Source organism: Athalia rosae, chromosome 3 (genome assembly GCF_917208135.1).
Source record: "Athalia rosae chromosome 3, iyAthRosa1.1, whole genome shotgun sequence".
Lineage (NCBI taxonomy): Eukaryota > Metazoa > Arthropoda > Insecta > Hymenoptera > Athaliidae > Athalia > Athalia rosae.
In genome coordinates, this window is record NC_064028.1 from 19,795,435 (window position 1) to 19,808,301 (window position 12,867).

The 12,867-nt window shown below is 42.4% G+C and overlaps 2 protein-coding genes across 2 annotated transcripts; one reads left to right on the forward strand and one right to left on the reverse strand.

Moving 5' to 3' along the window:
- Positions 1-431: 431 nt before the first annotated feature.
- LOC105687306 lies at positions 432-7,489 on the forward strand. Its single transcript, XM_012402846.3, has 15 exons — positions 432-690; positions 882-1,380; positions 1,473-1,774; positions 1,846-2,156; positions 2,258-2,965; positions 3,041-3,295; positions 3,382-3,706; positions 3,809-5,167; positions 5,238-5,446; positions 5,550-5,685; positions 5,782-6,059; positions 6,132-6,497; positions 6,575-6,916; positions 6,986-7,136; positions 7,212-7,489. Exons 1-15 carry the CDS (start codon positions 468-470, stop codon positions 7,403-7,405), a joined length of 5,658 nt encoding a protein of 1,885 aa, XP_012258269.2. The 5' UTR covers positions 432-467; the 3' UTR covers positions 7,406-7,489.
- Positions 7,490-7,736: 247 nt separating this feature from the next.
- Positions 7,737-12,737, reverse strand: LOC105687157 (kinesin-like protein KIF6). Its single transcript, XM_048652139.1, has 14 exons — positions 12,245-12,737; positions 12,015-12,133; positions 11,850-11,924; positions 11,724-11,766; positions 11,479-11,583; positions 11,255-11,367; positions 10,412-10,528; positions 10,104-10,235; positions 9,880-10,014; positions 9,657-9,753; positions 9,307-9,462; positions 8,981-9,218; positions 8,550-8,887; positions 7,737-8,516 (listed from the first exon to the last, which is right to left on the reverse strand). Exons 1-14 carry the CDS (start codon positions 12,308-12,310, stop codon positions 7,764-7,766), a joined length of 2,487 nt encoding a protein of 828 aa, XP_048508096.1. The 5' UTR covers positions 12,311-12,737; the 3' UTR covers positions 7,737-7,763.
- Between the last annotated feature and the right edge of the window lie 130 nt (positions 12,738-12,867).

The window sequence follows — 12,867 nt, forward strand, 5'->3', positions numbered from 1 at the left end:
CTGACTTACCGAAGTTCAGTTAGAATTTTCGGAAAACCACGTCCGATAAGGAACCGGCTATCGATCCGAAGGGAATATCGTCGGTCGGCTGGTTGCCCTTGAGGAAAGCCCGACTCTGCGGCATTGACCGAAGATGCAACGGAGTTGGTTGGAATTTACGAAAAAATTTCTTTCCTCCGATCATCTGGGATTTCTCTCGAATTTCCAGTACAGATGGCTTTACCGTACGCTCGGCAAAACTACAGGTGCCATTCTTGCGGGAATTATGGAATAGCCGAAGGATTGAAAAATATTTAGTGTCGCGTCCTGCTAACCGGCGAACTAAATTCTATGGAAAAAGCAAATATTGAGCAGCTAATTCCAACGTTGTGTACGGCAACCGATGACCAAATCCGGATTAGTACGAGTCAATCATCAGCCCATCGAATGAGCCAGGCGTTAGTAATACGGTCAGAAGTCGATCGAAAATGTTCGCATCGCCGTCTTACTCGTTTTGTCGAGCGTTAATATTGTTAATTATATCATTGCGGGCACGATGTAATCGCATCGGCGTGAACGAAGAGGCGATCGCCAGATTGGACGAAATGTTAGCGAAAAATTTTAACGCCGATACGTACCTCAGGAAGGCCATTGACGAGTCGCAAAAATGGCAGGAGTACAAATTTGGAACTGGAGTCGGTAATCGCGAAGGTAACCAGAAATCAGTTATCAGTTTAGAACAGCCCAAACCATCTTTTCATTTTTTATTCGTCGAATATCGACCGACATTCGGAATTTAGACGGAAATTTTGTTTCCCTGATTTTTAATGGTCTAATGGCGAGAATCGGTTCTCATTCATTGATTGAAACCGACTACACAATTCTCGCTATCCCGATTTCAGAATTGATCGTCACGGACATAACAATTTTCGAAGATGAATCGATTGCCGAAAAAAGTCGAGTAATAAAATGGAAATTTTCACCCGGATCTCAATACGGAATTATGGCTGGTCTGATCGACGAATCTACCATCGTTGTTCGTCTGCATCGTAATCGGGACGGTATCGTGATAAATGATTTTTTTCTGACGGTCGTCGGCACAATTGTAGACTTTAAAATAGCAAGTCTGACGATGCCGGACCTCCGGGAAGTTATCGTCGCGATTCTGTGCGTCGAAGTCGGACCGGAGACCAAATTACTCTGGTATTTCAATTCTGAAAATAAGCTGGAATTGAAGTGGACTACCCAGGTCATAAGAAACGTTGAGAAGTTGGAACTGTTTCAACGTAATTATCAAAATAAATTATTGATACTAAACGAACCGTTCAAATACAATCGCGAAAGTTATTCAGCCGTAGAAGTCTACGAATTTGAATTCCTGGACGACACCTTCGATATTTGGTAAGTGGTTAATATTTTTTTTCGATGAAAATTTTCAATCAGGATGACAAGTTAAGTTATTCATTCGATGTACGTTGACTTCGACCGCATAGGCTTTGCCAAAGGATGTGGTTGCCCGTGGTATCTAGTTTGCAAATTTGCTCGATACGTGAAAGCACTTTTCTCAACGTTCGAACGGAGGACAAAATATTGTTCTACGAATTCGTAGAGAAAGAAGCTAACCAAGGATTGTTCAAATTATCCCAAACCATTCCATCAAATGGTTCAAAGAGTTCAACGTGCTTCGAAAACGGATATTCGGAGTACTTGATAATCTCGGGTCAACAACCGGCGTTATATTATTTCGACGATAATGAATTTCTCTACGACGCGAGAACCGCAAAATTATTCAACGGTGAATATCGTGCTTCATTTTATTCGATTCGCCGTACGGTTTTAATAAAAAAATTTATCAACTTCGAGCAGATTTACAATTCGGTCAAACTATTTGGGCAGAATGTTTGCCGGTTGATACGTACAGAGAAGAATGCCTCCTGGTAATCCAGTTGAAGAATCTGACGATCGTTGGATTAGCCTGGCAGGGGGAAATATTCAAAGTTGTAAATTTTCCCCCGACGAATATCGGTGATTTTCGATTATCGAATATAACTCCTCTACCGAAATATGGATTTCTCTGCGATAACAAAATCGTCCGACTCCGAACTGAACTGCGAGATCTGGAGCATCCCGAATACCTCGAATTCAAAAAAATTACAGAACTTAAGAATTTATTGGAGGTAGGAAACGAATTCGCAATTTTTCTTAATTTTTTTTTCTTCAAAACACCGCGACTTACTCCGTATTTCGATGAACCATCGTGTAACTCATTTGTCCTCAGGAGACCTTTCTCAAGCAGAAAATTGTCTTGAGAGAAACGGAAAGAAAAATTGAAAACAGTTATCTGAAAAATCCGGCTATTACCGGGACCTGGAACATCTCCGATGTTGTAGCAAAAAGTGCAAAAATACGACCCGAAGTTTCGGTGAATTCGGTCACGGTGGGTTCTAAATTATTCACCACCGCTGATCAGTTGGCAAACTTGACCGTACTTGAGGAAGAGTTGGAAAAATTTGACGATAAAATCGCAACGATAAGACTGATTTTGAGGAACGCCTTGCGCGTCGATTCGGAAGAGGTTCATTTGAAAAATGGTATCCTATTGGACGGTGGTATAGAAGTGCTCGGAACCCTCTACGTGAATAACTTGACGTTGGATTCGTTGAATGGTTTCTCCGTGGCGGATATATCAAATGATTTTGTCAAACGCGACGAAACGGCCCTCGTAAAGGGCCTCAAGTCATTCCCTTCGGTCGAAGCGGATCGCGTTAACGTCGTTAAAATTAACGGGGTTCCTAAGGAGGAAATAGTGTTCAATACCGAAAACGTGAATTACGAATACCCGGACTTTGAGAACTTGAATCATTTGGTGGTAAACGGAAGCTTGCACTTTACGAGCATCAACGGATTCGACTGGAAGGATTTGACGGAGGTGATCGTTTGGAAAAATAGCCCGAAAGAAATTCCTGGCACTACGGTAGTTCGCGGAGTACGTAAAATCGGGTGACTGTAGTTTTTGGAGAAAAAAAAATTTATCATTCTATGCGGATAACTTTTTCGGCAGGAAATCATCGCCGATTCGATTTACACCCCGATGTTGAACGGGCTCAAATATCCGGATGATTACGTGCAACAAAACGGTAAAAGTCGGGCGGAAATCACTGGAATGAAAACCTTCGCCGATCTCAAAGTTACGAACTTGAAGGGGATCAGGAGAATAAATGGGATACCTTTCGAAGATTTCGTAACTTTGAACAGCGAACAAAATTTGACGAACAAAATAACTTTCGAAAATCTCAGAGTGGAGGAAAATTTGCGGGTATAAACGTTGGGAGTTTTTCGATGATTTTTGTTTTTCTTTACCAACCGTAACGAAATTTTTTAAAATACCTTTTTTTTCTTCAGATCGACGGACGTATAATCGGAATAAAAGAAGAACCTGAAAAAAAACGATTGACGCTAAGCGATACCAATACAATTACAGAGGATACGATGTTCGACAATTTGTACGTGAATGGCAAATTATTCGTCGAAAATTCATTGAACGGTAAAACGAAGGCCGATTTCGACGCCATAGTTCTGAAAAGCGATAAAACGGCCGTGATTACCGGGCATAAAACTTTTCTGGGTAACGTCGCGATCGACAGGCATGTAATCGTTATGTCAAAAAAATTCAACGGACATCCGATCGACGAAATCGCCACCTTGGACGGCGAACAAATATTTCCTCGTAAGTATATCCCTCCTTCGATCTTTCCAACCCGTGAAAATAAGAGGCGCGAAAATCGAACGGTGACAACTTTGATTGGCCGAAAAAAAATAAATATTTCAGATCTCGAGAAAATATCGACGCCGGTCACCTTCGGCGAAATAAGCTACAAACAGTACAGAGATTTGGAAAATTACTTCGGCCAAATGCTCACCGATGGCGAGTACGCCGAGTGTTCGATGAAAAAATTGGTCTTCGGGGTGCCGCCCCTGTTGGAGAGCATCAGATTCGACACGTTGAACGACTACTTGACGCTCTCGGAATTCAACGCGAGGTATTCGAATGTTCTGAAATTCGTGAGTTATGAAAATTTGGAAGCTAAGGTCGTGTACGCGGGAACGGTGAACCCGGACCACGTCAACGGCGTGCTCTTTTCCGACTTCGATGATCGCCGAGTTTCGATATCACGTCCTCAAGTTCTGTGGGGCAATTACACGGTGAAAAAACTGAAATCTCGAGTATTGAAAACGGAGTACATCAACGGCATCTCGTTGAACGACCTCGAAAAATTCAGAGCCGATTTCGAGGACTTATTCGATCGTATATGGAACGGAAGAATGACGATCGACACTTTCGTCGTCACTGGCAAAGTCCTGACGAATAAAATCAACGGGATATCGCTGTCCGACATACTGTTCGCGCGCAGCGATCTGAGAAACATCGTCGTAGACGACGGACTTTACGTGAAAAATTTGATAGTCCACGGCTCGGTGAACGGGTTGAATTTCACCCGCTACGTTTCGGACTCCGTACTCAGAACGGAGGACCGCATCGTTGTGGCCGGAGAAAAATATTTCAACAATTTAAACTGCCGGGTTCTGAGAGTGGGATTCGTGAACGGGAATCCGGTAGCGAATATCCTTCATTCGGGTTATCATCAGACTTTGAGTGGGCCGGTGATCGTAAGAGGAGACGTTACCGTGACGAATTCTTTCGTTGCCGATGGGAAAATAAACGACGTCGTTTACTCGGAGCTGAGGGAACGATTTTGGATAACGGACGGTGAACTTATCGAGCTGCGAGGAGACTTCGAGATTCCCGAAAAAGTAAGGATAAAAAATTTGACGATCACCGGCTCCGTCCAAGGCGTCGATTTCTCCGGTTTCTTGGCCGACGTCGTCTTCCGCAACGACGATATATACATTTCCGGATCGAAGGTCTTCCGAAATTCCGTCACCTTCAAGGAAAACCTGACCATCGTCAACGAGTACAACTCCGTCGATCTGACCGACTTCAATCAAAAAGCCGTCCGCGTCGATAACGACATCTTCATCGATTGCATGGTTGTCTTTAAGGACGATTTAACGCTAGCAGGAGATTTGACGGTCCTCGACAAATTGTACGCTAGAAGTGTGGCGCAAGTTAATATCGAGGAGTTGAAATCCACTGCGATATTTTTGAACCGGAGTTCCTACGTCGAAGGTAAGTTAGCCACGATTTCACTGCAGGTCGCCTCTTCCGCGGTACTCTACGATCAGCGAAATTTTTTCAGGAACCTTGACATTCGCGAACGCGATATTCGAGTCCGATATCAGGGTTGATTACTTGAACGACGTCGATTTGAGGGACGTGATATCGTTGAAAGAAGATGGTACAATTTCCAAGCCGCTGACATTCGTCAACGTGGCAATCCATGTCCTGAATCTAACGGGGACCGTAAATGGACACAGACTAGACCAAATATTTGACAACACTTTCACGGTAAGTCAACTTCCTTTTGGAGACGGGTAGATAGTTTCTTTTTTTTTTTTCTCATTCACACCGGATCGGCAGGATTGATTATTTTTTATTCAATTTTGGCCAGCTCTCTACCAACCAAACGATTACCGGCAATTTGATATTTCACGGGACGGTCAGAATTGAGAGTGATTTCAATCCAAGGTCATTGAATGACGTCGACAGTTCGCGGATGATTCCGTTGGACAGCGAAGTTTTGACGGGTAAAACTCGACGCTTCGTTTTTTTGTTTTTTTTTCTTCAATCTTATTACTCGTCTCCATTTTTATTTCAAGTTTTCAATCAATCCGACGTTTAAGGTAATCTCCGATTTACGAGAACTTTGAAATTGTCGGAAAATCTTCGGCTGTTCGGAACCGTTAACGGCGTCGATCTCGTCACCTGGGAAAGCGAGGCAGTTTACAGAGAATTTCCGCAGAAACAATCGGTATCGGGTGACTGGATAATTCAGGGAAACGTTACTTTCGAAAAAGACGTCGGCGGTGGTGCGTTTCTCAACGATATCAACGTTCAAAGATTGGCAGACGAATTGGAAAAGAGGAATTTCATGATGAATTCCATTGTGACCAATCTCAAGGTATTTTCTATTCGAGCTCGACGCGAGTTTGAAAAATATTCATGCACAATGTTCATCTTCTTTCTACGACAGATGGATCTGGAAAGCACTTGCCAGGATTTGAGACCCTTGCAAGCTTTTGCTAAGAATCAGGTGTACAGATTTAAATTTTTCGAGTACTTCCAAGGGCTCGAATTCGACTTACCCATCAAAAGTGCTCGTCACGTGGAAACGGAAAACGATGAATTTTTGCTGATCAATTTGGATCAGTGCTATTTGAACATCTTCAATTACAACGGATCTGGGATGATCCTACTTTCGAGTGTACAAAATTTTGACGAGGTTGAAAAATGGATCACGTTGAAGTACATGGAACGGGTTTACCTTCTTACCATGGGAAGCGGAAATTGCGGCAGGAGTATCGGAAATTTGTGGAAATTCGAGGGAACGACGCTGACCGTAAGTAGAACGGAAGGCCAACACCGCAACGATCGTCCTCATGCCGATCGTAGTCCCGAATCGATTCATTTTTTCAGCCTATTCTGGATCTCGGTAACGTCGTCGACGCGAAAAAAATCGACGATCACACGTTCCTCGTTATTTCTGCGGAGGATAAATTGGAAAAGTGGTCGATCGGAGCTCGCGAAAGCTTGAACACGTATTTCAAGACGAACAAACTTATGCGCTTCATTCCCGACACCGAGAGTATATTGATCCACGACGGCAATTACGTCCACGAAATCGATCCTCGATATCTGAATCACACCACTTCGATCAATAGGTTTGGAAACGGCGTGATTTTCGGTTTTCGCGCTGGAATATTTAGGAAGGAAATGTTTTTGTATTACGACCGAGAAGTCAGCGAGGATAACGCGTTCGTGAGTACAAGTCGTTCAGTGATGGAATTTTTTGTATCACCTTATCCGTTTCGTTCCCATTGACTTCAGATACTCGATGGATTGAGGGACAGGAAGATCCGCCAGTCTATACCGACTCACAATCCTAACTCGTTTTACGTTCTAAATTTCTACGGTTTTATCGAAACGTTCGTAACGTTTGTTAAGAATGGCCGAAGTTTGGAAATTTTCGAATACAAGGGTGAGCAACCGAAGCTGATTATTTTCAAAATAGGTAATCCGGATAACTTTCATTAAATGTACCTCTGGCACGCAGGTATCGAGGGTTTCGTCTACAGAGAAAGCATAAAAATGCCAATCGATAAGACCTTCGGTTTCAAAATAAAGAAACGCTATGGATTGATGAAGACAAATTTCGTCGGCGCGATCCATCGGAACACACTGAATATCTTGGAGGCGAAAATGTACGGTGAAAAATTGGACGTAGATCATTTAATTTGTGAAAATTGAAGCCGAACACGAACGCCTTCGGCCATCTTGTAATGTATCCGTTAACTATTTATTTATAATATAATCTAATATATTTTGTAATTCTAATCAAAACCGTGTATCTCTGTTACACCGGTTTACATATCTGTGTAAATGTTATTATTGTTATCGATATCGTTATACCCGTGCAAAGTGTTTGAAATATGAAAGCGAATAATCATAAACTCGTTACAACAGATTTATCATAGTCACATTGTAACAATAACGTCGTATCACTCGTAAGTCGGACGTAAAATCATTGATTGTAAAAACTTGAACAAAAAAAAAAACAAAAAATAAGAATAAATCAAATGAATAAATGAATAAAAAGGAGCAATGTTCAATAAGTTCCGCCGGACCTCTTTGCCCGGTAAAAGGCGATGATTTCTTCGTCTATTTCCGGATCGCCCGTGAGCGGTAAGGATTTCATGAACTCATCGTCCTCGTCAAGCGCAGTTTGGCTCCCCCCGATTTTCTTCGATCGTTCATTATCACCGGGAACGACCGGTGTCGACTCTCTCGGCCGATCGCCTGTAAGATCGTCCGATTCTTTTTCGACATTTATTTCGCCGCCGTTCGTCGGGCGCGCGTTTTTCGCGTCGAGCGTCGAGGCCCCCGAGCTAGATTCGCTACTTTCTCCACCGAGAGGAGTTTCGGATACGGCGATGATCTCGCCCGTGAAATTATCCACCGTTCGCGAATCGCCGGAATTTATGCGACGAGTTTCGGGATCGATATCCTTCCCAAGAGCCGGTTGATTCCATTCCGACAACTGCGGATTACAATTTTTGTCCGCCGTATTCGCGAATCCAACTTCGGCATTTGGTGGTACGTTCGCCGCTAGATTCCGAGCAGTTTCGAGGCCCTCGGTACCGTCGTCCGGAAGATCGCTCGATCCCTCCCTCGACAGTTCGCTTTTCAACTCGGTAGCTTCTGATTTAAGAATCTTGAGCAGAGCTAGATTATTGGCTAATCTCGATTGTTCGTCGCGTAAATTTTCGCGCAGCAATCGAATATCGGCGGCTCCGGTCGGTAGGGGCGCTCCCTCGCCGATCCGCGTTCTCAGATCGCCTGCAACCAAACGCGAACCGCGGGTAGCGTGTCTCTTGCTTCAAAATGTCGCGACAAGATCGAGAGCTGGTGGAACAGAGAATAGAAAATCTTTTCTTCTGAAATAAATCTTTGAAAGATTTTTGCCACCCTCGTTATCCCTCGCGAGTTTATTGGCTTTGTTCTCACCGATCGAGGCCTTGCCCTTCCTTATCAAATCCGCGATCGACCTAGCCTTCGTTATTATTTCTCTGAGACGCATCCGTTTCGCTATCACCAATATCCTTGGGCTGATTTTATCCTTATCCCGATCGCCGGAGTTTTCGGACGAAAGAGACTCCCCGTTTTCTTGTACGTTTTTTGACTTCTCGGAGGAATTTTTTCTGGCTACTTTCAGCATGTCGATAAGAACGGCTTTGGTATATTTCAATTATAATTAAGGACCCGTTCGTAAATTTAACGAACACGCTGCGGTGTCGTATTTGAAAAAACAACGATAAAGGATACAAATTTCTTTGTCTCGTTGAACGATCAGATTTCGATAATAATTCAAGTCCTTAATATCTCGGGAAAAGTTATGCTCTTCACCGTTTCGAGTTTTGAATTTATCTTGTAAGATTTCCAGACAATATTTCATTTTTCTATCATCACCGCTAACCAATTCAATCGGTTCTCCCGATTTCACAAAATTCAGGACCTGTAGATCCAAATCCTGCTTTTCCACCTGCGTGAGTTCCTCGCTTATCTGGTTGAGAAAAAAAGTAAACAAAAAAAACAACAAACAAACCGTCACACAGATTAGACTCAAAATATTCGTTCGCCAGATTTTTTACCGGCCGTTTTGTCAGCTGGGCAATCTGGTTCTTGAGTCTTTGAACTTCAATTTTTAAAAATTTATTCTCGTCTTCCGGGTTCCTTTCGAGTACAAGATTTACGTCGTTTTTAATAAGCGCGACTCTCTGGGAGAATCTACACGTTGAGATAGTTTCCTGTGGACATAAAAAGCGTAAAAAGTGGAAGAGAAAAAAAAAAAAATAAAAAAATAAAAAAAATAAAAAATAGAGGAAAATAAAGTCGTACCGTACCGTACAAGTTCACAATTAGCGTAAAAAGCCAACTCAAGTACATATAAATAACGTTTTGAAAGTACACATACGTATAACCGGCGAGCGTAATATATCACCTCTAAATTCGACGTATTCAGGCTCAACGTGGCTAGCATAGTGGTGAGGCAGTTGCCGCCAAGACTATCCCTCAGGATAGCCGTTAGTAGGGAATTTCTGAAAGCATTTAGGGATTTAGGTACATTTACTACGAAGGTGTAGTTATCGCGTCAGATTGAATCGCGCGCCTTCTACGCCTCGCGATGATCGTTACATAACTTATTCCCCGACGATTTCCATTACCTGTAAGGTATGTGGTTCACATTCTGCTGACCAAGACAGACGATCACCTGTTCCAGGTAGTGTAAGCTCAAGTTTATATGCTTCGCCTCGGTCAAAATGCTGCCGGAAATACAGCATTTGTAGACTCGTTCTGATCTGCGATAAGAATTTCAACGATCTAACACCTCGAAATACTGCCGTCGATCGGGCGCAATTCTTTTAAAGGAAAAAATCAATTCAATTACCCGGCGAGATCGACCAGATGCATTTTCGCTTTGCTGAGGTGCTGAGCTCCGGATTGTTTGACGGATACGGCGATCGTAAATATACAATGTGATCGGGACGATTGCGGGTTCATCGGCGTCTCGGATATCGCTCTGGGGATAAAGATAACAATTCGTCGTATTTGAAAATTAACGGGTCAATCTGGAAAATGTTGCCTCGGAGAATTTCGTCGCTCGATCGATGTGAAAACAATCGGTTACTCCGTGAGGCTGGTTGGATTGAAATTTTCAGAAATTATTGTTCAAAAAATCGGTACAATTATAACAACCTGTTGGTGTCACCCAGAAACAGCAAATCCAGCGCTTCCTTTTCGTTCTCGACACACCGAAAGCAAAGATTTTTCAAATGAAGTCTACCGGTTTCGTCCTCCTGAATGGTTACGCGACTGAAACAGCACGGACATACGTGTTTTCATTGATCGGCGGCAAAAAAACTTGCTAAATGAGTATGAGATAAATGAAAAAAGAAAGAGAAAAGAAAAAAAGAAAAAAAATCAAAATAATCGCGAAACAAGAAGTCAGAGACTGCTGCCACTGTGGCGAACAGACGGTTTGCTTTTCCTTATATAAGCAATCTCAACCAGTTGCGTCTTTACAGTTGCCGCTGCAACTCCGGGCATTTTATAGTCTCCAGAGACCAAACCGTAACGAGACTAGGAATGCGATTCCTGTTTTAAAGTTTCATTATTTCTTATTTTTCACTTTTCTTTCGTTGTTTTTTTTTTTTTTGCTCCATTCTCTCTACGACGACCGATGTACAGCTGCACGAGAAACCTCGCCGTGGACGCACTTTTGATTTTTTACTTCAAAGTTTTTCAACGAAGGAGAAGAGAAAAAAAATAGGGGACAGGCCATTCGGTAAAAATTGGTCGAGCCTGATTAACAAATATACGACTAAAAGCGGTGGAATCGGCGTGCAAATTGAACGGAAATAGAATCGCTCGATTTCGCGATAAGAAATGCAGATGTTTTTCGATCGATCCGATTTCCATCGGTGCTGAATTTTTGTTTCTATATTGGCCTAAATTTTGCGACAGGTGCGAATACAGCGCGTTCGCCTCAAGCTAAGCGGCCGATTATAATTGGATAAAGTAAACGCGGGTGATACTCACGGTAGGTCTTCCAGTTTCGTGACGACCTCGTGTTTCGGATCTAATAGATCGTAGCCGTTTTCGTTGTATATCTCAAGATAGGCAATTTCTACGGAGTACAAGTTCTCTGGATTCTATAAATTGGAGTTGAAAAAAAAAAAAAAAAAGAAGAAGAAGAAGATTTTTGCTTAGAAAGTCGGATCCTTGCGCGCCACATATCATTAAATTTCTAATTGTATGATAACCTTTTTAATGGTCTGGAAAAGGTACTGAATCGTTCTCGGCAAAACGCCTCGCTCGTCGTAAAGTTCCGTATCACCCGTTATCGAGAATGTTTTACCACTACCGGTCTAGAAGTTGGAGAAAAAAAAAAAAAAATCGATGCGGTATTAAAGTTCGGGCATCGAGAGTCCGTCGTTAAAGTGATAATTTTTTTCTTTCTTTTTATTTATTTATTTTTTTTTTTTTTGTCCTCTAACCAAATTCGCACCTGACCGTATGCGAATATCGTCGCGTTGTATCCGTTGAGAACGCTGAAAATTTTTTTAAATCATACGAACGAATTAATTGGGGGTTGGATATTGGGATCGTTCAATATCTCTTTTCAATTCCACACCTCTGTACGATCGGTCGTGCAACTTTTTCGAAAATATCATCCTGCTTGACGTCGACGTCGAAAATTTTGTGAAACCTGGACGAAAAAGAGGAATCAACCACTTCTCTGTGGGATCCGTTGCATCGATTAATTTTTCACGTCATTTCGGTTAACTTATCGACTCACGCAAAGTTCCAAGATTCCGGTCGATTATTGATGTACTCGTTAGTGGATTTCTGATGACCGGTCAAAACCAGATAATCTTCCTCGACGTTTTTTTTTGGTCGACGATGTATCTGGTAGTTCTGACGAAAGTAATCAACATGTACTTAGGTTATAAACGAACCCTCCCTGACGTTGAATTATCCCTCCCAATTCATCGCCTTTCCTCATCATTCTCACGTTTGAAAACCTACCACAATATTTTTTTCCCTCGCTTCCGGCTTCAGCCGCGCGAATACTTTTATATCGTTTTTGACCATCCTGCTTGAAATTTACCCAGATTTTACGTGTGGACGAAAAAAAAATATACGCTGTACGTACGTGTAAAGTTTCAACGGAATTTTTCAATTTTGTCCTTCAATTGTCGTCTGCTTTTTTCACGCCATTGCACCCTCTTTCGTACGAAAGTTTTTCATTTTCGCGCAGCTGGTCCTCGATTTTCAAAAGGACTCTTTCCCTTCTCTTTACTTTTCTCGACTCATTTTTCGAGAATTATGAATTTTCCAAAAAGGTTATCAGGAATCCAGAAACGGATTCGATCGCGATGGAAAAATCGGTCAACTTTTTAACGTCTCTTCGCCGCAATCGAGCCTGCAACTCGAGTCACGTACCATCAGGCGCAGCTCTGGGCGCGAAAAAAAAACTCCTGGAAAAATTCCGACGGGAATTTCTTCCATACGAAATTCCGAAAAACCTTTTATCGAAAAGGTCGAAGGTTTCCATAACTTTTCGAATTTCATTGATCCAACGAATCCAAAAAAGTACGCCAACTCTTCCGATCTCCGTTCAAAAAAAGAATCAGGTGCAGGCCGCGCGA